The 25,468-nt window shown below is 55.4% G+C and overlaps 2 protein-coding genes across 7 annotated transcripts; both read right to left on the bottom strand.

Annotated features, from left to right (window-relative positions):
* Positions 1–996: 996 nt before the first annotated feature.
* On the bottom strand, positions 997–22,193 carry PLIN1 (perilipin 1). Of its 2 annotated transcripts, none has more exons than XM_059678276.1 (10): positions 22,092–22,193; positions 13,406–13,559; positions 12,175–12,233; positions 9,631–9,835; positions 7,770–7,852; positions 5,895–6,159; positions 5,429–5,601; positions 3,686–3,898; positions 3,208–3,453; positions 997–2,654 (listed from the first exon to the last, which is right to left on the bottom strand). In XM_059678276.1, the coding sequence occupies exons 3-10, from the start codon at positions 12,217–12,219 to the stop codon at positions 2,346–2,348; spliced, it is 1,539 nt and encodes a 512-aa protein (XP_059534259.1). In that variant the 5' UTR covers positions 12,220–12,233; positions 13,406–13,559; positions 22,092–22,193; the 3' UTR covers positions 997–2,345. The 2 variants fall into 2 exon arrangements, with proteins under 2 accessions (XP_059534259.1, XP_059534260.1); XM_059678277.1 differs by having other exon boundaries at positions 13,451–13,559.
* PEX11A (peroxisomal biogenesis factor 11 alpha) lies at positions 16,687–25,464 on the bottom strand. 5 transcript variants are annotated; one of them, XR_009450334.1, is made up of 4 exons: positions 25,252–25,457; positions 22,092–22,207; positions 17,281–19,047; positions 16,687–17,244 (listed from the first exon to the last, which is right to left on the bottom strand). XR_009450334.1 is itself a non-coding variant. In XM_059678281.1 (3 exons), exons 1-3 carry the CDS (start codon positions 25,305–25,307, stop codon positions 18,476–18,478), a joined length of 744 nt encoding a protein of 247 aa, XP_059534264.1. In that variant the 5' UTR covers positions 25,308–25,464; the 3' UTR covers positions 16,687–18,475. The 5 variants fall into 5 exon arrangements, 2 of the variants coding, with proteins under 2 accessions (XP_059534264.1, XP_059534265.1); XR_009450333.1 differs by having other exon boundaries at positions 17,285–19,047; XR_009450335.1 differs by having other exon boundaries at positions 17,291–19,047.
* Positions 25,465–25,468: the final 4 nt, after the last annotated feature.

The raw sequence follows: 25,468 nt of genomic DNA, 5'->3' as shown, positions 1-25,468 counted from the left end.
CCTAACAATTTTAAAACATAGATACCCTTTCGCTCAGCCGGCGTGGCTCAGTGGTTGAGCGTCAAGCTATGAACCAAGAGGTCACAGTTTGATTTCCGGTCAGGGCACATGCCTCGGTTGTGGGGCATGCAGGAAGCAGCCAATCAATAATTCTCTCTCATTATTGATGTTTCTATCTCCTTCTCTGAAATCAATAAAATCCTATATAACAAAAGGCTAATATGCAAATAGACTGAACAATCGGTCGCTATGACATGCACTGACCACCAGGGGGCATGTGCGGAACATGGTGGTGCTTTGGTGGCGGCGGGGGAGTGGAGCAGGTGAGTGGGGGCACCAGACCAGGGCGGGGCGCCAGTCGCTGTCATCGGGGCAAGCCTCTGGTAGTTACTGAAAATTCTTTGCTCCTGTGCACGCTGCGGTCCTTCCTGATGCTCGCACCCACTGCCGGTGCCCAGCGCTGGTACTGATCACTTGGCGCCATCAGTGGGTGTGAGCAGCAGCTGCCAGCCCCAATCACCCCTGAGGTCTTCTCCACCTCCCCCTGCTCCTTAGGGGCAATCAGGGCTCGCACCCACTGTTGGGACAGCCCCACTCACACCAGCTGCTGGCACCGGCCCCAATTGCTCCACTCTGTCAAGGGGAGCGAGCAGGATGGCACCATCAGCGCGTGGGAGTGGCGGCGGAGGGAGTGGGGCTGCCAGCACACAGGGGACCAGGGACCCCAGTGGGAGGGCCTGGGCAGGGGTGTGGAGGGTGGGCCGAGACCCACCCCTGTGCCCACTGCAGCTTCGTGGCCCACAGTTCCTTTCAAGGTGCACGAATTCATGCACTGGGCCCCAGTATATATATATATATATATATATATATATATATATATATATATATATATATATATAAAACAATAATAACAACATAGATACCCTTTTGCCCATCAAGTCACGGTTCCAAGGGATAAGTTCCCCCTAAAGATACATCCACACGTGTACACAGACATGCTGTATAAGGACATTTATTGCGGTACTGTCTGCAGTAGCAAAAAAATGGCAACAACCTCAAAGCCCTTCGTCAGGGAACCAGTTACATCAATGACGCTATGAGGCACTTACTATGTGGCCACTGAAAGGAGCCGGGGGAACTTACGATGTCTAAGGTGAACCGTGAGGTGAGAAGAGGCAAGTACAGCATCTCACGGCTGTGGAAGCGTGGGAAGTATGCACACACGTGCCCGCACTAGCGCAGCCGGCAGCTGGACGGATACAGGAGGCTGGCACCGAGGCTGTCTTTGTGAGAGGGAACCCGGGACCTCAAGTTGGGGAGACCCGCACCCTCTTGCAGTGTTTGAATTTTAAATTATACGTGCTCACTTCTTAGATGTACCAGATATTAACATTTTCAAAACGTGAACTTGGAACGCTCTAATAGTGCAAACTTTCTACCCGCTGTGGTCCCCGCACACCAGGGCGCCAGCAGCCCAAACGGGACCAGCAGGATGAATGAATGAATGAATGAATGAATGAATGCGCATGTGCAGGCCAGGCGGGAAGGCTGCAAAGGGGTGTGTTTTGAGCCAGAAGGTGGCAGTACGAGCGCGGCAGGACACAGTCTGCGAGACGCAGTGTACTAGGTGCGCAATATGACGCTGATATTTCATAGACACACACGAGAGCTTTCACACCTGATCACTCCTTCACAGCAGCCTCCCGGGAAGCTCACGGGCAGGAATCTCTGGGCTTAAACCGTGCCCGGGCCTTCTGCCGGTTGGAGCTGCAGGGTAGCGGCCTGTAACTCACTGGTGGCAAATACTTGTCTCCAGCGGAGGCATCTAATCTTAGAAACAATCTAACGTCCTTTGGCTGCAAGTTGGCTTAAAGAGTGAGACATCAAGTGAGGCAATTCACCTTTTAGTAAAAAAACAAGACAGGCCCTGGCCGGTGTGGCTCAGTGGATAGAGCCCCGGCCTGCGGACCGAAGGGTCCCAGGTTCCATTCCCGTCAAGGGCACGTGCTTTGGTTGCAGGCTCCTCCCTGGCCCCCCGCCCTGCGTGCAGGAGGGGACCAACCCATGTGTTTCTCTCTCCCAGATGTTTCTGTCTTTCCCTCTCTCTTCTCTCCCTAAAAATCAATGGAAAAATATCCTCAGATGAGGATTAACAAAACAAAAGAGAATCAAAGCAGGTAGCTGCTCTGATTTTTCTTAAAAATTGCAGACTAAGCCCCAAAAGGATGCTCAAAAGATGGGGTGCGGGGCTCCGGGTGCCAGGGCTGCTTTGAAGAAGTCCACGCTCTCGGACGCGGAGGTTCTTACGCGCTGGCGCCGCGGGCTCCCGGTGCGGCGGGTGGCGCTCAGCTCTTCTTGCGCAGCTGGTTGTACTGCGCGCGGCCCAGGATGGGCTCCATGTGGCTGGGCCGGAAGAAGCTGTCGCTGACCCTGCGCGCCTTCTCGCGGGGCACGGCGGGGAACGTGTTGCTCAGCGCCGTGGGCAGGTCCCCTCTGTCCTCCAGGCCCGGCCCCCTGGCGCTGCGCAGGCTGCCCCGGTGCTGCGCCGGGCGCTGTGCGGGCTCCGGGCAGGTGGGCGCCGCCGATGCCCTGCGCTTCAACTCCTCGATTTCCCGGAATTCGCTCTCGGGTTCCATCAGGGACAACCTGGGGAGCTGAGACCAGGCAGCCGCCTCAGGGCCCCGTTTGGTCTCGCCTTGAGCCTCTGACCCACCCCCGCGGCCCCCCCTCCCAGGAGCAGCCATCAGCAGGGCACAGGCTGGGCGTGGGCCAGGGCCTGTGGTGCAGGGGCACGGGGTGCGCTGCACCCAGGCAAGGCAGACCCTCCTAAGGTTTCTAGACCCCTGGTGCCTCCTCCAGGCCCTCTCAGTGGGAGGCCAGTGGCTTTCCTGACCCGTCCTGGGGCCTGAATTGTAGGCCAAGCACGGCCCACACACTGCCTGGTTCTGATCTGGCCCAAGGGAGCCGAGCTGGCTGCCAAGAGCCCTGCCACACCTCGTGGTGGGAGTGACTGACCGGTGACCCCAGGTCCTGCAGGTGGGAGCTAAGGGGTGAGGGCCAGGCCACAAGGACCCCCATTCTGACTGGGAGGAGGGAGGTGGCGGAAGGTCTCAGGCCAGGGCACCAGGTCTCTCTATTCCTGGGGCCCCAGGAGGTCAGCATGTTGCCCGGGCCCTGAGGGGAGGGGGGTTGGCGGGTGTGACTCACCGGCACATAGTGCACCACCGTGTCCACCACGTTGTCCGTGACCCCCTTCAGGGCGTCTGACAGCGACATGGCCCTGCTCTTGGTCGAGGTGGCCGCGGGGGCCGACGTGAGGTGCAGCATCCTCCCTGCCGTGCCCAGCACAGCGGCGGGCGCCCACAGCATGACCGAGATGGTGCCCTGGACAGCCTTCTGCAGGGTGTGCACCGCGCTGCCCAGGAGGCCCTGTGGGCGCGCCAGGTCTGCTGCCTGGGGACCAGAGCAAGGTCAGGGCCTCCCGCAGCACCCCTGGCCCTTCCCCTCCCCCAGAACAGGCCCAGAGGAGAAAGAACATGGCCCCCTGGCCCGGCTGCTGTGTGGTCTTGGGCAGGTCACTTGCACTCTCTGAACCCGACTATGCTCCGAGCAGGGCATGGAGGTCCTGGAGGCTGGGTCTCTGCTTCTCACCCCCCCGGCTGTGCACCCCTCAGCTCCCTCTCACCTCGCTGAGCTGCTCCTCCGTCTCTGAGTCCGAGTCCTCCTTCTCTTTCTCCTTGGCCTCGTCCCCCTCGCTGTCTGTCTGCTCATCGTGGTTCGCCTCGCGGGCGGCGGCGGCGGCGGCGGCCAGGTTGTGCAGCCAGGGCACCCGCACCTCGCTCGGCCGCCGGATCACCACCTGCGAGGCCGCTGACGCTCCCCACTGGGCCAGGCTGCTCTGCGGGTGCCAAGGCGGAGGGGGGGGGCTCTGGCATCACAGCCCCGCAGCCAACGGGCCTCCCCCCTCCCCGGGTCAGGGAGGGGAGGTCACAGGGCCTACCCCAGGGGACTGTTCTTAGAACTTCTCACTGAGGCAAGTGACACACAGGGCACACGCCTGTGTGATCAGCGCAGGTCAAGACGGAGACCACTCTCAACAGCCCAGGGCGCTCCCGTGACCCCCGCCCGGTCAGTACCCCGAGGGTGACCTTCTGCCCTCTCACCAGGCACTGGTTCTGCCTATTTCTGAACGTCACCTAAATGGACTCCTACTGCGTGTTTTCAGGAAGAGCTTCTTCGGTTCGACACTATGTTGTGAGGTTTACGCATGCTCTGCAGGCCCAAGTGGGCACCTTTTTCTCTCCTGTGTAATACTCCACTGTCGAAATGGGCCACATTTGCCCATTCTGCTGTTGGCGGCCATGGGAGTTGTTCTCAGTTCGCGGCCAAGGGTACAGCTGAGGGGATATCGGCTCTCATTCTGCTGGCGGGATTGCCAGGTCTCCGGGGAGGTGTGTGTTTAACTCTAGTAAGTGGTTGCAGATCTTTACAGAGTGACAAAATCAGGTGGGCCAGAGTCCCATGGGAGGAGACCAGCAGGCCCCACTGGTAAATGGCCCCGCGGTGCCTTCCTACTGGAGCCGCAGATCCCAGCGCACAGTAGGTTCTCAGCTTGAATGAATGGACCAGGTCTGGCAATGCTTTCGAAAGGATCACCTGAATGATGGCTGAAATATGTTTGCTGACCTTGATGCTTTAATACTGCCTTTATTTCCTTTTCGGCCTTAGTTTCTTAATAAAGTTCCCTATGAAAAAATCCAGCCCAGCTGGTGTGGCTCAGTGGATAGAGCGTCGGCCTGCGGACTGAAGGGTCCCAGGTTCGATTCCGGTCAAGGGCATGTACCTGGATTGCGGGCACATCCCCGGTGGGGGATGTGCAGGAGGCGGCTGATGGATGTTTCTCTCTCATCGGTATTTCTGACTCTCTCTCTCTCTCCCTTCCTCTCTGAAAGCAGTACAAACATGTTTTTAACAATCCAGCCCGTCTGTGCTGAAACACACAGAGAGACGGGGGAAGAGAAGCTCCCCTCGCTGGGCCTAGGGAAGCGGCTCTACCTCGGGTGCAGGGGGTGCAAATCGGACGCCTCCAGAGGGGAACCCGAGACCTGGGAGCAGGCGGACGCCGCCCAGCTAGAGCTTCCCCCACAGAATGGATTGTGCCTTGTTTATTGACACGCCCTAGTGCCTGGACAGCAGCTGTGTGTGTGTGGGGGGGGGTTGGGGGGGGTTCTGCTCCCTCACAGGTGGGAGGGCCCACAGCGAGAGGCCCAATTGGAAATGAAGGGGGATGGGACCCAGTGGGAGAACGGGTGGTGGGGCACCACCCTCAGCTTGCGTCCTGGCCTTTCCTCTTGTCCTTAGGCCTAAAGTCCCAGCCCAGGCTGTGGGGAGCAGGGGGGGGCAGTCAGAGCTCAGGGCAGACACTCACCAGGGGCGCCACCCCGGGGATCCACATGGCCAGGGCGTGGCCCTGCTTCAGCACCTGCTTTGTGGTCTGGAAGGTGTGCTGAGAGACGGTGTTGGCCAGGTTCCCCACCCGGCTCATGAGGCTGCGATTGGTCTTGGGAGGCTTCTGGGCCTGCTGGCGTCCCGGAACGGGGGCTGGGGAGGAGTTGGGGGGAGAGAAGGGAGAGTGAATCAGAGGCGCAGGGAAAGCTGGGCTGGGTTAGGGCTGCCGCTGCTGCCCCAGCTGCACAGGCTCATGGGGACCTGGGCCCCCCACTTTCCCTGCTTGCCAATGGGAGACGGGCTAAGCGAGGATGGGCGCATGGGAAACCCCGCGGGGTCTCCCCTGCTCCGGAGCAGGGGCTGGATGAGCCCTTGCCCCCTTTGCTCATTTCCAGGGGCCAACTCACTCCCCCGGGGAGGGACTGGCAGTCCCTGCGGGCAGATACCTGACTCGTCCTTGGCTGGAGGGATGAGGAACTCCACCACCTTCTCCATACCACCCACGGCCAGCTCGGCGCCCCCGGAGGCCAGCCGGCCGACTCGGGTTTTGGCGGCGTACTCCGCAGTGTCTTTGGCCACCCCCAAGGCGAGCTCGCAGCTGGCCAGGGCGGCCCCCAGGACCTTGTCCGACGTGCTGGCGATGGGCACACTGATGCTATTCCGGGCGCTGCGGAGGCGGGTGGAGATGGTGCCCTTCAGCTCGGAGGCGATCTGGGGAGAGGGGAGGAGGGTCGGGTGCGTGAAAGGCCCAGGGGAGCCCGGCCGGCGTGGCTCAGTGGTTGAGCATCGACCTATGAACCTGGAGGTCACGGTTTGACCTCCAGTCACGGCACATGCCCAAGTTGTGGGTTTGATCCCCAAGAGGGGGCATGCAGGAGGCAGCCGATCCATGGTTCTCTCTCATCATTGATGTTTCTCTCTCCCTCTCCCCTCCTCTCTGAAATCAATAAAAAAATATTTTTAAAAAATTAAAAAAAAAAATTAAGGCCCAGGGGACTGGCACCAATATTCGGGCCCTGGATTACGCAGGGCTTAAGAGGGGAATGGCTCTAACCCTGCCCTGCCAACCGCCCCGATCACCAGGCTTCTTTGCACCGGTGCTGCCTACTGGGACCCTAACCCCTCTGGGGGTGCCCCAGGCCCGCCCTGATGCCCTGTGCACACAGACGTCTGTCCTTCCAAACTCCTCCGTCTGCTCTGACCTCCCTTCAGAGCGCTGCTCACAGCCCGGCTGCATCTACAGGGATTTATGGATGGGGCTGAGCTTCCTGCACGTTCTGCAATGAAAGAGCGTGTCTCACCCTAGCCGGTTTGGCTCAGTGGATAGAGCGTCGGCCTGCAGACCAAAGGGTCCCGGGTTTGATTCCGGTCAAGGGCACGGACCTCCGTTGCAGGCTCCTCCCTGGCCCAGGCTGGTTGGGGCTCGTGCAGGAGGCAACCAATCGATGTGTTTCTCTCACATCCATGTTTCTCTCTGTATTTCCCTCTCTCTTCCACTCTCCCTAAAAATCAATGGAATTATATCCTCGGGTGAGAATTAAAAAAAAAAAAAAAAAAGAATGTGTCTCTCCCATTAGCCTGAGACCTCCTTTGTGACAAAGATGTTGCCCTTCATCTGGAAAAAAGAACACAGCAGAGCACAGGCCTGGGAGCCAAACAGACCCGATCTCAGGGCCTCCCCGGAGGCTGTGAGACCAGCGGGAAGTCACCAGTTTTTCCATCTGTAAAATGGGGACAAGCACTCATCCCCAGGACTGACAGGAGGGTGACATGAGACAGCTCTAGAAATCACGCATTGCGGCCCTGGTGCAGGGCAGGGGCGGGGGTGGGGGTCAGTAACTGTCTGTGGGGTGGATAAGTGGTTGGTCAGTGAGATGGGAGAGGTCAGAGACTTACTCCCCCAAAGCACCTGACATGGGCGTTACCATAACAAATACCCAGCAACTATATCCAGGGGCGGTGCCTCCTCAGCCTCAGGCCCATACGGGGCTGATCTGGAGGACAGGGGCCTGCAATCCTGGGATCCGTGGGTGTGACCAGGATCTTAGGTGGCTGCGGACACCACTGGGTCCAATGCAGGCCCCTGGGGGGTCTCGGGGGGGTGGGGGGTGTTGGGATTAGGGGACCCACCCTGTACCTGCTGGTGCCAGAAAGCCTGCCTTCCTTCGGCTCCACGGGGCCAGGAAGGAGCGCAGTGCGTGGCCTGAGGGGCAGGCAGCGCCCCCAGCCTGGGAAGGCGCTCGCCACAGAAATGGACGACTCCCAGTCAGGGCATCCAGGGTCTGCACCCCCCTCCCCTGAGAGAAGAGAGAGGGGCTCACCTTCTCAGGGGGGTACTGGAGGGCCGGGATCTTCTCCTCCAGGGTGTCCAGGCCTCGGCAGGCCAGCTCATTAGCAGCTGTGACTGGAAGCAAAGGGCAATGTGACAACCTTGCGGTGGCCTCTGTGCCAAGCAAGGCGCCTGGAGCCCTCAGACCCGCCAGCCCTGCTCCCTCCAGAGCATCTCGGGGCCCGAGGGCCTCTGTCCCCTCCAGCCCCCGTCTGCCGTGACCTCTGGAGACTGGCCGGCTCCTGCCCTCTGTGTGAGCCCTGGAGTCAGGCAGACCTGCACTCGCATCTGCAGTGAGTGACTCCGGGCAAGTCACAGCCTGCCTGGCCCCAGGTTCCTCACTGTCAGTGAGGATTAACGGTGCCTGCCTGGCGGGGTGGGGGTGGCAGGGAGAAAGGGAGGGAAACTGTGTGAATCAGCGGCTAAGACCGGTGGGAGCAGAGGTGGGAGAGGGGGCAGCAGGGCCAGGCCTGGCGCTACCCAGAGGCGACAGGCTCCCAGTCACAGCCCGTCCAGGCCCCAGTCTGTCCCCAGCCCTCCTTTGAGCCTCTAGGAGTGAGAGGTCAACAGTGCACAGGGCAGAGAAAGGAGAGGCGCCCGGGGCGGGGCAGGTGCCCGAGGAGGCACAGGCACGGGAGACCCTGCCCAGGGACAGGGGGACCAGCTCTGCCATTGGCCATGGAGATGGTTTGTTGTTGTTGTTTTTATTTGTTTGTTAATCCTCACCCAAGGGCATTTTTTTCCATTGATCTTTCAGAGAGAGTGGAAGAGAGAGGGAGAGACAGAGAGAAACATCAATGTGCGAGAAACACATTGATTGGTTGCCTCCCGCACGTGCCCCGACCAGTTCCGTGCCCTTGACCGGAATCGAACCCGGGACCCTTCGGTCCGCAGGCCGACACTCTATCCACTGAGCCACACTGGCCAGGGCTGGAGATGGGTTTTATATGTACCCTTTCATATGCTCTTACGCCAGGTATCTTATTTCTCTTTACAAAGATTTTAGTAGAGAGCCAGATGACCTGACCGTCTTCTGACTGGGCAAAAGGAAACCCAAGGGATTATCTGAGGAGCATGTAGGGGGGAAGCAGCCGGGGCCTGGGTCCTCCTCACCCCTGTGCTCTCCTGCTTGCTGTACGGACTCCTCAGACCCTGTGATTCTCTAATCAGGATGGTGGAAAGTTCCAGGCTTCCTGGTATTGCTGGGGTTTCCCTCACTCCCCATCTCTACCCCCCCACCCAGGGCTGGGCCTGGGAGGCAGGTTTACATGGGGGCAGGACACTGATCAGGGGCAGGTCTGGGAAGGCGCAGGGAGGGGTGCCCTGCCCCTCTAGGGCCCTGGCTGGCAGCTCTCTGCTGCCCCCGTGTGTCACGAGCTGGTACCACCAGCGGCTGAGCCCTGAGGGCTTCCCTGACCTCCGCTCTCCACAGCCCTGGCAGGCCAGCCTGGTGCCCGCCGCCCCTGCCTCTGTGCCGGGCTCTGCTAGTTCCTGTGGCTGCATCTGGAGCTGAAGTGGGAGTCTGACCGGCCACGGGCCCACTCCCACCACCGCCCACAGCTGTGCCCACGCCTCCTGCCAATTCCTTGGCCCCCTCACTGTTATCCTAGGAAAATGCCAGCTGGGCATCTATCGACAAGAAGAGCTATATCTATATCCATCTCTCCATCTCCATAGCTCCATGATCCATATCTATAGATGAGAAGGCTATGCAATGAGTCAGACACACATATAAGCAGACAGCGCAGCAAGCTGTGACGTAATCAGACAGACTGACGGTGGACACACAGACTGGAAGGCAGGCAGGGAGCATGCGAGAGGAGGCGGGCGGCCCACGTGCCACGGGGACTCACACTGGGTGGACAGCCTGCGGACCACGGGCTCCATGCTCCAGGCGGCCAGGCTGCTGGCGCCCTGCACGCCCTTCTCGTAGGCGTTGCACACGGAGGCCACCAGCGGGTGGGCCTCCTTGGTGCTGGTGTAGGTCTTCTGGACGCACTCGCAGGTGCCGCTCACCACCGGCAGCTGCAGGACGCGCTGCAGCACGTTCTCCTGCTCCTGGCGTGGGAGGAAGACAGGCTAAGGTGTGCGAGTGGTCGCACCTCCCTCTCCACCCCTGCACTCCCCCAGGGCCACAGAGCCCACTGGCGAGGCCAGCCTGGGTCCAGTGACCTAGCAGGAAGCCAGGTCTCAGTGGTCTCTGCACCCCCCACAGGGAAACGGGCCACAGCCCAGCTCTGCAGGGCTCCCAGGGCACGGTGCCCCCCAAGCTCCAGCCCACCCACTGACACCGTCGGGCGCAAAGCTTCTGTCCATGTCGGTTTGGGGGCTTTATCTAAACACTAGAAGCCTGGTGCACGAAATTTGTGCACTGTGTGGGAGTCCTTCAGCCTGGCCTGCGCCCTCTCACAGTCCAGGAGCCCTTGGGGGCAGTCGGGTAGCCTTAGCGCTGCCACGGAGGCGGGGAGAGGCTCCTGCCACTGCCACTGAGCTCGCCAGCCATGAGCTCAGCTCAGGGGTTCTGGCTGAGCCGTGCTCACCGGGGGCAGCTCCTGTGTTGTGTATCTGCCCTCTGGTGTGTGTCATAGCAACTTGTCATTCCACCGTTTGGTCAGTTTGCATATTAGCCTTTTATTATATAGCTGGTTTGGCTCAGTGGATAGAGCAGACTAAAGGGTCCCGGGTTCGATTCCCGGTCAAGGACACATGCCCGGATTGCACGCTTGATCCCCAGTACAGGGCGTGCAGGAGGCAGCCGATCCATGATTCTCTCCTATCATTGATGTTTCTATCTCTTTCTCCCTCTCCCTTCCTCTCTGAAATCAATAAAAATATACTTTTTTAAAAAAGGAAAAGAAGAAAGGCCCCCAGCTCTAACTCGCTTTGAATTTGCCACTGGTACATGGTTCTGCTGGGAGGCAAGCTCCCAGCCGTGTCCGCGGGTGGCAGGCTGAGCGACAGACCCACCCAGAAGGTGTGAGCGTCCACTAGATCCAGGCTACAGTCTCTGAGCTTCCTGTCCTGCAGGTGAGTTTGAAATCTGAGCCAGAAAAGGATTATGACTGACAACAGCGAACCTTTTCTTTCATGTTTTGGACAGAGTCCTCAGGGGTTCTTTCAGGCAAAGCCAAGGAAGAGAGAGGTCCTGGGAAGAAAATACGCCCCCTACACACACATTAGGATGGCTTCACTGTGCACCTGACCAGCTTGAGCCTCTGTGTGCTCCACGATCAACACAAAACTTAACACGGCGATTCCCAGGGCAAAGGGTGAGTGAAGCTAATTTGGGACAAGGTGAGTATGGTGTGGCTTCGTCATTTTTTCATTTCAAAATTTTTAAAAATATATCTTTATTGATTTCAGAGGGGAATGGAGAGGGAGAGAGAGATAGAAACATCAATGATGAGAACCATCAATCACTGACTGGCTGCCTCCTGCATGCCCCACACTGGGGATGGAGCCCGCAACCCGGGCATGTGCCCTGACCGGGAATCAATCTGTAACGCCCCCCCACCCCCCAGGCTCATAGGTCGGCTCTCAGTCGCTGAGCCACACCGGCTGGGCAGTTTCACTATTTGAACTGTCTAAATCCGAGAGGCTTGGTCAGGAGATTAGCAGGTACATCCAAACATGTCAAACCATCCCAGATCACATGGGAACCAGCTGGACACAGCCCTGGACACGCGCCCCTCCCCTGTCCCACATGCAGCAGTGCAGGCTGTGCCCTGTGTGACTGCGAGGCGCCACGGTCACAGACCAGGGCAGGAACAACGCCTGGTTACAGCGCGCAGTGGCTCCTACTGCAGGGACCTCCGCCTGGGCGGACGGAGCGTGGGCCTCCATGCCCGGGTTTAGAATACAGTGGTTCTGTCCGGCCGGTGTGGCTCAGTGGTTGAGCATCAACCTAGGAACCAGGAGGTCACGGTTCGATTCCTGGTCAAGGGCACATGCCTGGTTGTGGGCTCCATCCCCAGTGGGGGGTGTGCAGGAGGCAGCCGATCTATGATTCTCTCTAATCACTGATGTTTCTGTCTCTCTCTCCCTTTCCCTTCCTCTCTGAAATCAATACAAATATTTTTTTTAAAAAAAGAAAGAATACAGCAGGTCCCTTCTCTTCTCCCTCCCAGCTGGCATTTCTGTCCTTTCTCCAAAGTCCTTTGTTTTAAATGGCACCTTCCCTGTCCCCCCTCCCCCCCGATCCTCTAACAGTCCTCTGCAGAATGAAGTGAGAGCAAGAATAACTAAGACCTAACAGTCAATGAACGCCAGTGTCCGCAGACCACTGGTGGTCTGTGAGGTCTGAAAGGTTGGTGACTGCCGCTCTCCACGCATCTTGCCCCACGTACCCTGAGCCTCCCTCACGGGTCCACCCCACCGCATGCGCCCAGGTTACTTACGGGGCAGTCTCCGTCCATCAGGGTGGGGCTCTTGTTCACGGCCATCGTAGCTCTTCACGCTGCAAAGCAGAAGGCCCCGGTGCATCAGCAACCCCTCAGCTGCAGACGCCCAGGGCCAGTCCCTCCCTCTCGGGCCTCCAGCAGGGCCCAGGCTGCCTGGGAGCTGGGGTGCCCTGAACAGGAGGCACTAGGCTGGAGGGCGGATGGCACAGACAAGCAGCCACTCCTGGGGTCCCACTGGGATGAGGTGCCCACAGCCTGCTTGTCAAGACTGGTGTTTCTGCCCGGCTGTGGTGGCTCAGTGCCGTCCCATGGACCAAGGGGTCCCGGGTTCGATTCCCAGTCAGGGCACATGCCCGGGTTGCGGGCTTGATCCCCAGGAGGGGGCTTGCAGGAGGCAGCCAATCCATGAGTCTCTTTCATTATTGATGTTTCTATCTCTCTCTTTCTCTCTCCCTTCCTCTCTGAAATCAATAAAAATATATTTTTAAAAAAGAAAAAGATTGGTGTTTCTTACAAGGATGCAGGGTAAGAAGTAAAAAAATGAAGGTCACTTTAAGAGTTAAAAGGTTCTCTGCCCTGGCTGGTTTGGCTCAGTGGGTAGAGCGTCAGCCTGCGGACTGAAGGGTCCTGGGTTCGATTCCCGGTCAAGGGCACATGCCCAGGTTGTGCGCTCGATCCCCAGTGGGGGTGTGCAGGAGGCAGCCGGTCCATGATTCTCTCTCATCATTGATGTTTCTCTCTCCCTCTCCCTTCCTCTCTGAAATCAATAAAAATATATTTTAAAAAATTTAAAAAAAAAAAAGAGTTAAGAGGTTCTGCCCCGGCCAAGTGACTTGGTTAGTTGGGCATCATCCCATACATCCAAAGGTTGCTGGTTCGATTCCTGGTCAGGGCACATGCCCAGGTTGAGGGCTTGATCCTCATTAGGGGCGTGCAGGAGGCAGCCGATCCATGTTTCTCTCCCTCCCTCTAAAATCAATAAAAACATATTCCTTAACAAAGAACAAGTTTTGCATGAACACTTTTTAAGAAGGCATACCTGCCAGCCCTCCCCCTCTATATTCAACCAGGCGAGAAAGTAGTTGCTGGCTATTTTCGACTGCCTTCTAGAAAAGCTAGCGGCCCCGGATTATCGAATCTACACTCTTGGTCATTCACCCGGCAAATTCCCAGGAGACCTCTCCCCGCCCGACCCTCCTCTGTTTTCCTTTGACTCTGAGAGACCAACCAGGTAAGGCAGGTAAGGCAGGCGTCCCGGGACCCCCACACTCACTCGGGCTGACGCCTCCTCTGTCCCAGAGCCCCGGCTGCAGTGTCTCCTCCGACAGAAACAATCCCGGTCGTCCCGAGGAGTCTTGGGCAATGCCACTGACACCTCCCAGCTAGAGGAGGGCAGAGACGAGAAAGCTTAGTCAGCCGGTTGCCATGGTTACTAGACCAAGGGTCCCCCGGGGCATACCCTAACTTCTGTAAGATTTAGCCAACTGGGAGGGAGGTAGATGGCGGAGCTGACGGGGATCCGGGCTCACAGCAGTCATTATTCCAGAGCTTTCCATCAGTTCTGTAGCAGGTTTCTGGCTCCCCCAGTTCTCAAAATCCCCTTTTCCATAAGGACAGTGTGGGGATACGTGTCATTAAACGTGGAATGCTATAACCTTTTGCTCCCCTTCCACGGAGGGTCCTGCGGGACTGTTTTCAACCCATTTCCCACCCCTTATTACCACTATCGGAGCGAATTTCTTTAAAAATTTGTATTGATTTCAGAGCGGACGGGAGAGGGTGAGATAGAAACATCAATGATGAGAGAGAATCATGGATCGGCTGCCTCCTGCATGCCCCCTACTGGGGATCGAGCCCGCAACCCGGGCATGAGCCCTTGACTGGAATTGAACCTGGGACCCTTCAGTCTGCAGGACGATGCTCTATCCATTGAGCCACACTGGCACGATGCTCTATCCATTGAGCCACACTGGCTAGGGCTCTCGGTGAGGAAGGGAACCCAAGCTGGGGTGAACTCCCTGACCGTCCAGCCTTTGAGGGAGCAGCTTCAACCTCTGCGCATTCCTACATTTCAAGGAAGTTTCTTGAACGCCACCTGCTCTAAGATGCCACCAGAACATGCCGCTGGAGAGCCACCTGGATTCGCCCAAGGATCTGTCACTGACCAGCAACCAAGAACTGTGGCCTCGCACCCCTGCCTTGGCCACGGGTCAGGCTGAGCCCGAGGCCCGGTTCCTGGCTGCAAGTGATGGAGGGCGATGGTGCGAGCCACGGTGTTCACACTGAGGACGGCCTCTTAATGACAACGGACAGGAGAGCAACGCTGACCCCCTTGCTGTTGGTGGGACTCTATTTATTGACTCTCTAGGTCAGCGGTTCTCAACCTGTGGGTCGAACGACCCTTTCACAGGGGTCGCCTAAGACCATCGGAAAACACATATATCATTACGTATTGTTTTTGCGATTAGTCACTATGCTTTAATTCTGTTCCATTTGTAACCATGAAATTGGGGGTCACCACAGCATGAGGAACTGTATGAAAGGGTCGCAGCATTAGGAAGGTTGAGAACCACTGCTCTAGGCTGTGTGCTGTGGGCAGTGGAGAAGGAGGTGGAGGGTGGGGCCTGGCCGGTGTGGCTCAGTGAGCATCAACCTATGAACCAGGAGGTCACAGGTCTGTTTCCCCGTCAGGGCGCATGCCCGGGTTGCAGGCTCCATCCCCTGTGAGGGGCGTGCAGGAGGCAGCCGATCGATGATTCTCTCTCATCATTGATGTTTCTCTCTCTCCCCCCCTCTCCCTTCCTCTCTGAAATCAATAAAAATATTAAAAAAAAAAAAAGAGGGGCAGAGGGTGGGGGAAAACTGAGCTCTCTGGCAGGTCCTCATAATCCAGTCGGTATCTGTGAGACAATAAAGCAGGAACTGGGAGGCGAGGAAAGGGAGAGTCCAGCGGGAGTCGTATCTGAAACGTTCACTACTTATGGGTCCGACCCAGACTTCAAGAAGGAAAGGCGGTAATGGGGGGGTGGGGGGAGTGTCTAAGGCATGGCCTCTGCCCTCGGGCCGTGTCTGGAGAGCAAGCCGGCCAAAGGGCAGCTCCAGCCCTTGGAGAAGTGGCTGAGGGCCAGAGGGAGGAGAGGGCGCTGGCCCCTGACATCGCTGGTCCTCTGGCCGGGCTGCCGGGAAGCCGGCGTGTGGGTGAGAGGTGAGCGGGGTGAAAGGGCCAGGGGAGTCCCTTGGGAAGGGTCGGCTTTCCAGCAGCAGCTTCAAGGACAGGGTTACCATCCTCCCCATCTCTGTCTGCCCGCCCCCCGCCACGCCCACCACACACGCACAGGGACCTTGCCATCTGTGCACAGTGGGTCCCAGAACTGGGCAAGGCACTCGGACGCTCACCCCTGAATGCATTTCTCGGGCACTGGGTTCAGCTGTGAGGTGCTGGCTTGTACGTTTATTGGGAGGGTCTTGCTTTTTGAATCACTCATGAATGTGGAGGCGCGGAGGTGGGGGTGTTACTTAAAAAGGTGCACGGGGTGGGGGGGGGTACCAGGGCACACACATTCTAGCTCTTCACAAATTCTAGAAGAGGCGCCTTCCCCAGACTCCCCACCACCTACTCCAGTGATGGCGAACCTTTTGAGCTCGGCGTGCCAGCATTTTGAAAAACCCTAACTTAACTCTGGTGCCGTGTCACATATAGAAATTTTTTGATATCTACAACTATAGTAAAACAAAGACTTATATTTTTGATATTTTATATATTTAAATGCCATTTAACAAAGAAAAATCTCCCAAAAAAATGAGTTCGCGTGTCATAGGTTCACCATCACTGACCACTCTAACTTGGAGAGGACAAAAGTACCACCATGAGCCTGGCCGGTGTGGCTCAGTGGTTGAGTGTTGACCTATGAACTAGGACAGTGGTTGGCAAACTGCGGCTCGCGAGCCACATGAGGCTCTTTGGCCCCTTGAGTGGGCCACGAAGTTTCAATCGCACTGTACGTGCGCGCCCGCACGTGGTATTTTGTGGAAGAGCCACACTCAAGGGCCGCAGTTTGCCGACCACTGAACTAGGAGATCACGGTTCGATTCCCGGTCAGGGCACATGCCTGGGTTGGGGGCTCGATCCCCAGTGTGGGGCGTGCAGGAGGCAGCTGATCAATGATTCTCTCTCATCATTGACGTTTCTATCTCTCTCTCCCTCTCTCTCCCTCACTTCGTCTCTAAAATAAAATAAAATATTTGGAAAAAGAAAAAAAATAGTACCACCACGATACCACTGTAACATGCCTCCAGGAGAAGCAAACCTCACCGTCAGGGCTGACAGAGGACCTCGCCTGGGTAGCAGCCTCTAGCGACCCAGGTGTTCTAGTCTAAGTCCCTCTTCGTCCTCCTCCTCAGGGGGGTCCAGGCTGAGCGCACGCCGCCCTGTGCAGACTCTGCTGAAGGTCGTCTCGGGACCGCCTTCCTTTGAACGCTTCTCCATGCCCACAACACACTCACAGGAAGTCAAGTTTGTCTAGAGATTTAATCAGACATGTTTCATCTATTACAGTAAAGGATCTGGACAAAGTATCAAGAGTTGTTTAAACGTTTCACGTGCCCTGATCTAGCCGCTTTCATGTCTCTTAAAATTCCCCCAAGGTTTCTTCTCAAATCCTGAATCTTGATCGCTTTAAAAATAAAGAGCCAAGAACCGCCGAAACCGGTTTGGCTCAGTGGATAGAGCGTCGGCCTGTGGACTCAAGGGCATGTAACTTGGTTGCGGGCACATCCCCAGTGGGAGATGTGCAGGAGGAAGCAGATTGATGTTTCTCTCTCATCGATGTTTCTAACTCTCTATCTCTCTCCCTTCCTCTCTGTAAAAAATCAATAAAATATATTAAAAAAAAAAAAAAAGAGCCAAGAAGCTGAGCCTACTTTCTAAGAAGCTCAATCACTTAGATCTGTGATCACAAAAGAACCCGGCACCCAAGATGGGAAGTAGGAACACGAGGAAGTGGCCTCTGCTCAACACTGAGACATCTCCCTCACTAATGCCTACGGCTCCGCCCACCGCCCAACCCCCTACACACACACACACACACACACACACACACACACACACACACACGGAGCGTGACTGGTCATAGAAAACTGCGACCCGCCGACATTCAGAGTATTTGTGAAACTTCATTGCATAAATTTATGTGGAAACGCCCAAACTGTCCTATGGCTTTAAATAAAACCATCTTGCTGACACGTCTAAATATACAGGGTGTCCCCCCCAAAATGTATATACATGCTAACAGCTCAATTTTGAAAGTAAGATGGATTTTAATAAACACTGCCTTTGTAACTATTCAAAGTGTGTGTATACATTTTTTTTGGGGGGGGGGAGGATACCCTATAGTTTTAATTTTTGTAGAAAATAGAAACCACTGACCAACACCGAGTCTCAGAAAGGCTGCTTGCACCGGATCCAGAGTCTCCCACTCCCCTCCACCCGACGGCAGTGAGCTATCACGGAGGTGATGCCACGACTGATCCTGGGTCCCAGTCTGGCTCCTGCACTCACGACTGAGGGGCCTTGGACTGGCCGTCAGCGGAATGAGGTGCTGGCCTCGGCTTTCTTTCAACCCCGTTTCCCTATCTGTCACAGGCTACCCCGTGGTGACCTTCCACGTTCTTTTTGCCTCAAGTTCTTTCTAAGTGCTTCTGCCTTTTTGCTTGGTCACTGCACTACCTCAGACACAACCGAGACCTTGGAGGTGCCTGATGCATTTCTGATTCCACTTCCGGGCGGGGGCCAGGCGGGCAGTGATGCCAGGGCGAGCGATTCCCGAGGCCGGAAGCCCAGCTCCCACCATCCCGCGTGGGCTCTGGGGAGAAAGGGGCCTCTGCTGGCTCTAGGGCTGTGAATCAGAGCTGCTGTCGTGCGCAGAAGCAGTGAGGCGGCACAGCCCACCAATAACTGCGTATTAGCGTCACTTATTGGTTTGGACCTTTAAACACTTGTTTTCTTTCAATGTTTAGTCATTCAGCAAACACGAAGCTCCTACTATGTGCAGAAGAGAGGCGCAATGAATGTTAGACGAAGGGAAAATACTCAGAAATTCAGAAGTGATCGCAGCACTCGACAAAACATGTCCATCTTCATGCTCTCCCTCCTCCATCCTCGGCCCGACCTCCGCTCACGCACCAGGTCACTCAACGCTCATGCGAACGAGTCGTTCAGCACAGACCGACCCAAGCCTGGTCCATGCCCAACGCTAATTCCGTCCCCCCAAGAGGTGCGAGTCTTCAGCCTGGAGTCGCCTCAGTGCATCTTCAGCTTCAGGTGAGGCCAGGCCACAGTGATGATGCCGGCGACCGAGGACACGAGCCCCCCGAGCCCAATGATGCCAGGGTTGGACTTGTAGATCCCCAACTGGTCCAGAGGGTTCAGGAGGTCACAGAGGTTCTTCACCGTGTCCAGGAGCAGGGGAGGGTGCTTGCGCAGCGATCGGAACAAGAGCAGGAGAAAGGACTGGAGCCATTCTGTCTCCTCATCGGCCACGCTGTGCCCCAGAGGATCCTGGGAGAGCGACCTGTCCCTCTTTGCCTTGTCCTGCGCGGCCTGTTCCATCTGCAGGGAGATTTCGTACAGATCCCTGGCCAGGCTCAGCAGGAGGGAGTAGTAGTAGTGGCGGGCGGCCCACAGTCGCCATTTCTCCTTGTTAATGCCGGAGGTGAGCCCTACGCTCCTCACCCAGAGGACGGTGTCACAGATGAAGTAAACCACACGGTTCAGGTTGGCGAGCGTCAGGCAGAAGCGGGGCACCAGGTCCGTGGCGTGGATGCTCTGCTGAGTGGCCTGAACAGCGTGGACCACGTTGCCCAGCCGGAACCCTGCAAGAACCCACGGCAGCAAGCGGTTATTTAACTGTGTGCGGCAGGAAGGCAGGGCCCTGGTCCTTGACACCACAGTCATTGAGGCTCTGTCCTTGCTCAGGAAAGGAGAAAGACTACACTTCACAGTAGGCCTCAGACACTTAACGTGATCCCAACCCTGGCCGGTGTGGCTCAGTGGATAGAGCGTCAGCCTGCGGACCAAAGGGCCCAGGTTCGATTCCGGTCAAGGGCATGGACCTCGGTTGCAGGCTCCTCTCTGGCCCGGGCCCTGGTCGGGGCTCATGCAGGAGGCAACCCATCAATGTGCTCCTCTCACATCGATGTTTCTGTCTTTCCCTCTCTCTTCTACTCTCCCTAAACACCAATGGAAATATACCCTCGGATGAGGATTAACAAAAATAAACAAACAAATAAATAAATAAAATGACACAGGAAGAGACCGACGGTGGCTCTTTGACTTCCCGGCCTCCACTGCAGTGAATGCTCAGCACCGCCTTACAACACTGGGCCCCTGAGGTCAGGAACCAGTGTCCACCTGCCCAGGACCACCTTACACTTCTTTACCAGGAAGGCTCTACGGCAACAAGAACTCCAGATGCAGCATCCTTCTGGAGGGTCTGATGCCCTACATTTTATTTACTTCCCACGCAAAAGGTTGCTTTGAAAACAACACCATTATCTGCCGAAACCAGTTTGGCTCAGTGGATGGAGCGTCGGCCTGCGGACTGAAAGGTCCCGGGTTCGATTCCGGTCAGGGGCATGTACCTGGGTTGCGGGCCCATTCCCAGTGGGTGATGTGCAGGAGGCAGCTGATTGATGTTTCTCTATCATCGATGTTTCTAACTCTCTATCTCTCTCCCTTCCTCTCTGTGAAAAATCAATAAAATATATTTAAAAAAAAAAAAAAAGAAAGAAAACAACACCATTATCAATTTGCCATTTCTCTGGCCCAACCCCCTTTGGCTCCTACTGTCAAGACAAAGTAAATAACTGGCTCAGTGGTTGAACACTGACCTATGAACCAGGAGGTCACAGTTCAGAGCACAGGCCCGAGTTGCTGTCTCCATCCCCAGTAGGGGGTGTGCGGGAGGCAACTGATCAATGATTCTCTTTCATCATTGATGTTTCTATCTATCCTTCTCTTTTCCTCTCTGAAATTAATAAAAATCTGTATTTTTTAAAAAGAATTTAAAAAAGAAGTGAAGATGGTAGGATTTAGTGGCTAGGACAACAAGTAATATCATCATATATGACTCCTAGTGAATTACATCAATCACTGCAAGACATGCCTTTATCTGAGCCTGTAATTCCATTAATCAGGGAGCTATCAATCCTTTCTGGACTCCTGAGACGGTGACTGCAAAGGGCCTCTGAGCGCCAACGCTGCAGAGAATCTGAGCACGTCTATTCTTGCTCTTTAAAGCCGTCCAGAAAGCTCACCCTGCCCTTGCCCTCCCGCTTGACAACATTAAGTCTTCTCTAGTCAAACCAGTTTTCTCACTGAGCCGCTAACACAGCGGTTCTCAACCTGTGGGTCGCGACCCCTTTGGTGATCGAACGCCCCTTTCACAGGGGTTGCCTAAGACCATCCTGCAGATCAGATATTGACATGACGGTTCATCACAGTAGCCACATGACAGTGATGAAGTAGCCACGAAAATAATGTTATGGTTGGGTCACAACATGAGGAACTGGATTTAAAGGGCCAGAAGGGTGAGAACCACTGCTCTAACACACCTGTTTGCTCTGAAGAGTCTGAGCGTAACTGGAGGAAACCACCCCCAAGACGCTCGCTCTCCCTCCTCCTCTTTCTAGCCACGCCCCAGCCCACCTCCTCAGAAGCCTTCCTTGTCCTCCACCAACGCATCTGGCACTGCATCTAATCGCACTGTTACACCATGTGCTCTCAGATCTCCCACAAAGCCCGGGACGATGCCTCCACGAAGTCGCTGCTCACAAGTAATTGCACAACATCTGATTTCTCCATTTCCTCTCGGTCCCGGCTCACCTGCTGCAGCGACTTCTGGCTCCCCTCCGACAACACCACTGCTACTGGAAGGACAGGTTTCCCACTAAGCCGTACTGGCCAAGTGAGCTAAGTGAGCATAAAACACTTGACTTCACTTTTTGCCTTTAACGTGAAACCGTGCCACCATTGGTCTAAGGAAATGTATCTGCCCCTGGCTGGTTTGGCTCAGTGGACAGAGCGTCGGCCGGTGGACTGGAGGGTCCCAGGTTTGATTCCGGTCAAGGGCACATGCCCGGGGTGTGGGCTTGATCCTCAGTAGGAGGCGGGAAGGAGGCAGCCAACAATGATTCTCTCTTGTTATTGATGTTTCTATCTCTCTCTCCCTCTCAGAAATCAATAATATATATATATATGGAATGACTCCGTCCATTTCCCCTAGCAATCCCTCAAGAGAAGAAGGGGAGAAGGGGTCCAGGATAATACAGCTATTCTGTTCTTCCACAGAATACAAAGGGCTTGGAGGCAAGAGCTCATGTCGGGGACTGCCCAAACGTGGGGATTCTAAGAACTAAAGGTGAACCAGCCCTGGCTGGTGTGGCTCAGTGGATAGAGCGTTGGCCTGCAGACTGATGGGTTCTGGGTTCGATTCCAGTCAAGAGCACATGCCCGGGTTGTGGGCTCGATCCCCCTCCCCAGGAGGGGGTGTGCAGGAGGCAGGTTCTCCCTCATTATGGATGTTTCTCTCTCCCTCTCCCTTCCTCTCTGAAATCAATAAAAATATATTAAAAAATAAATAAATAAAGGTGAGCTAACACAGTGTGCGTCCCAAGGGTTGTGATTAACCACAAAGATGTGTCGTGGCACCGACGGGGAAGACAGCAGGTGTTTGTGAATGGTCCGCAGCAGCAAAACAGTCACCTTGCGGGGCCTGTCATTCCATGAGGGCAGACTGGCCGGCTGGCTTCATCAGCAAACCAGACTAGGAAGGAATGTTCTAGAAAGTGTTCTGTGAATTACAGAGCCCGAGGATCCAAGCCAGGGCCCACTGGCCCTGGAGAAACAGGGTACTTACATTTGCGGCCAGTGCTCACACTAGACTCCAGTTTCTTGAGCTTCATTACCACCTTCTCTGTGTCAGGTTTAGGCTCTAACAAATACCTAAGCAACATGCATGTGTACTGAGTGGCTCTGAAACGGAAAAAAATAAAAATAAAAATGAAAATGAGGAGGAGGATTGACAAGCCAAATAAAACTGGATTCACGAAGGAAGGGAAGGAGGGGCAGGTCTCGCTAGAGGCGAGGCTTCCCAGACAATTTCTCATGCAAGCAGCTCTCCCAGGAGCAGGATTCTGCAACAGGCACTGCACGGGGGCAAAGGGTAGGAGGCGTGATGGAAATGCAACTCAAAGGTGATGCAGGAGATCTCGCGATGACACAGAGAACAGCCCCTCTGCGGGCCTTTGGCTGGCACCGGGGTAAACCGCACAGAAACCTCCCTCATGCCAAGTCTGCAAAGACCCAGAGTCTGTATTTTCTCAAGTGCAGAATGATTCTGCAGATTTCTAAAGAGAACTCTTTGCCGTAGAGTTAACCACGCACTTATGGAGCGGCTCAAGCTAGAAGCCAATGAGAAGTCCACAGTGTGGATGGTGTTTGATTTTTTTTTTATGATGAGCAAATACACACCCATACATATCTAAGTTTAGATAATGTCTTTCCAAACTAATTAGTATTGTATATAAAATACAGACAGACCCCTGTTTAATAATACCAAGTGTTCAATAAAGTGATTATTGTCACGCCTACAAATAACAATGCCCTACTAACAGAAATAAAGCAAATGAGCCATTTTATTCATAACCGAACATCTAAATGCACTTGGCAGTCTATTTATAAAGTAGGTGCCTGTTTCCCGCTGTTCTGTAATGTATCTGAATCCCTTTGTGCTATGAATATTACTCTACCTCTGGCCTAATAATTAAATCTAGATGAGACAAATTAACCGGAGACAATAATCAAATTTAATTGCATATGTTCCCGTGGGAACCCCACGTACAGGAAGGGTTCAGACACAGAAAGGGAAACTGAGGCATCTGACATTCTGAGCTAAGGATGAGATAGGCGCCTTAGGGCTTGAGGGAAGAAAGGTCATTTGAAGGACAATAAGATGAACAGATGTTCAATAATTAGAAGTTTGCTCTGCCCTACAGCGAGGTGATCAAGTTATTTCTGGTGACAACTCTTATTACGGGCAAGGTCCCTAATTTAAATGCTTCTAGGTAGTTAAGGGGGGGTGGGGCAGAAATTTTTCTTGAGCTTGAGGGGGTCTTGGTTGCCTTTAGCTCAAAATAACTCACCTATCAGAAAGGACATCTTGGGGTGACTCGTTCTGATCTCCTATACTCTCAATTAAAATGTAACATGTTGGCCGAACCTGTTTGGCTCAGTGGATAGAGCGTCGGCCTGCGGACTCAAGGGTCCCAGGTTCGATTCCGGTCAAGGGCATGTACCTTGGTTGCGGGCACATCCCTACTGGGGGGCCTGCAGGAGGCAGCTGATCAATCTCTCTCATCGATGTTTCTGGCTCTCTATCCCTCTCCCTTCTTCTCTGTAAAAATTCAATAAAATATATTTTAAAAAAATAAAAAATAATAAAATAAAATGTAACACGTTGTTCTAGCCAGTTTGGCTCATTGGATAGTGTCAGCCTATGGACTGAAGGGTCCCAGATTTGATAATGGTCAGGGCACCTGCCCGGGTTGCAGGCTTGATCCCCAGTAGGAGGTGTGCAGGAGGCAGCCGATCAATGAGTCTCTCTCATCATTGATGACTCTCCCTCTCCTTTCCTCTCTGGAATCAATACAAATATATTTAAAAAACAAAAATAAAATGTAGCACGTTTTCCAAAGTGATGAAGTATAAAATAATCACACACACACACACACACTACAAGCCCCTTAAAGTTTGCTTCCTGGCTGGAGGGCTCAAGCTGGTCACATTCTCAGATTTGGTCAAGCAGCAGGAATGCGTCCAAAAACAAGGCATTCTTTTATGAATGCCAGTTTGTTCTTAGAAGCTGTAGTTGACCAAGAGGATTGGGAAATGAATATGAGGGATTTCAGACCGTGCTGAGTAATTATTTCATTAGCCAGCCTCATTGATGACCTGGGGGGAGGGGGGGCAAAGTCTCCGTCCGCTGACTGCAGGCTTCTATCTGCAGGAAGCTTGGACATGATGCATCTATTCTCTAAATCCCCCCAGTTAACGAGGAAGGTGGTTTGGCCTGGTGGGTGGAGAGGTGGGCACTGGCGTCAACTGTGGAAGTTTCAATCTCTCAGCTCTGCCGCTGAAACCTGCGTGGGTTTCTCCCTCTGTGAAACGGGGGTGGTCGGAGCATCGCTGACTCCGAGGGGCTGTGATGGGGGTCCACGAGCCGTGACCCACTCTGGACAATATCGGGGGGCAGTACCGGGCACAGCGCGCTTCCCTAAGTCTCGTTACCGGGCCACGCTCCCTGGCCTGCTTGTGCCAGCACCTAACACCCAGAAGAGGGGAAAAGCTGTTCAATCAAACTGCAACCGTAACGTTTTTTTTTTCTTTTCTTTTTAAATAAATGTATAAGAATCAAAAGAATTCCTAAAAGTACACCAGGCGCTGCCCGAAGGCGTGGCTCAGTGGTTGAGCCGCGACCTATGACCCTGGAGGTCAAGGTTCAATCCCCATCAGGGCACGTGCCCGGGTTGCGGGCTCCATCCCCAATGTGGGGCGTGCGGGAGGCAGCTGATCCACAATTCTCTCTCATCATGGATGTTTCTCTCTCTCTCCCGCTCCCTTATGTTCTGAAATCAATTAAAATAAATAAGTAAAATAAAAATATCAGCTCATTGGAATGCTTCCGGCAGCACCGCGGGCGCCTCCGAGGGGCCGGGTCCCTTCCAGGCTCCGGCGCCGCGTTCGGTTCCCGGTTCCCAGGATGACACGGAAGGCGGAGAAGGCACCCCAAGGACTCGGCTCTCTGACCACAAAAGTCACCCCCAAGTTTCTTTAAAAAATCAATGCTGGCGACCCGCGGGGCGGAGAACCGTGACCCCAGGCTGGGAGAAGGCGGCGCGGCTCCCGGCCCCGCCCCGCCGAGTTCGGGATGACGGGCTGGACCCCAGCGCCCCCGGGGCCGGCGGCCCGCTCTCCTTCCCGGGGTGCGGGTCGGCGGGGGCGGCCGGCACCTGCCTCACCTGAAGAGCCGGTCGCGGCCCTGGGTCTGGTTGGTGAAGCGGGTGAAGGCCTCCATGGCGCCGGCCCGCGGCCACACGGAGCCCGGCCCGGCCGCGAGTCCTCGGGGCGCCGCGGGTCCCGCGGGAGGTCGGCCTCGGACGCCGGAGGGGCAGAGTCTCTCGGCCGGCGGGACGGACAGGCGGGCGTCGCGAAGCGCGACTTCTCGGCTTCCGGTCA

Source organism: Myotis daubentonii, chromosome 21, assembly GCF_963259705.1.
Source record: "Myotis daubentonii chromosome 21, mMyoDau2.1, whole genome shotgun sequence".
In the NCBI taxonomy this organism is placed as follows: domain Eukaryota; kingdom Metazoa; phylum Chordata; class Mammalia; order Chiroptera; family Vespertilionidae; genus Myotis; species Myotis daubentonii.
Note: the sequence above shows the minus strand (reverse complement) of the source record. Positions and strands in the feature narration are given on the sequence as shown.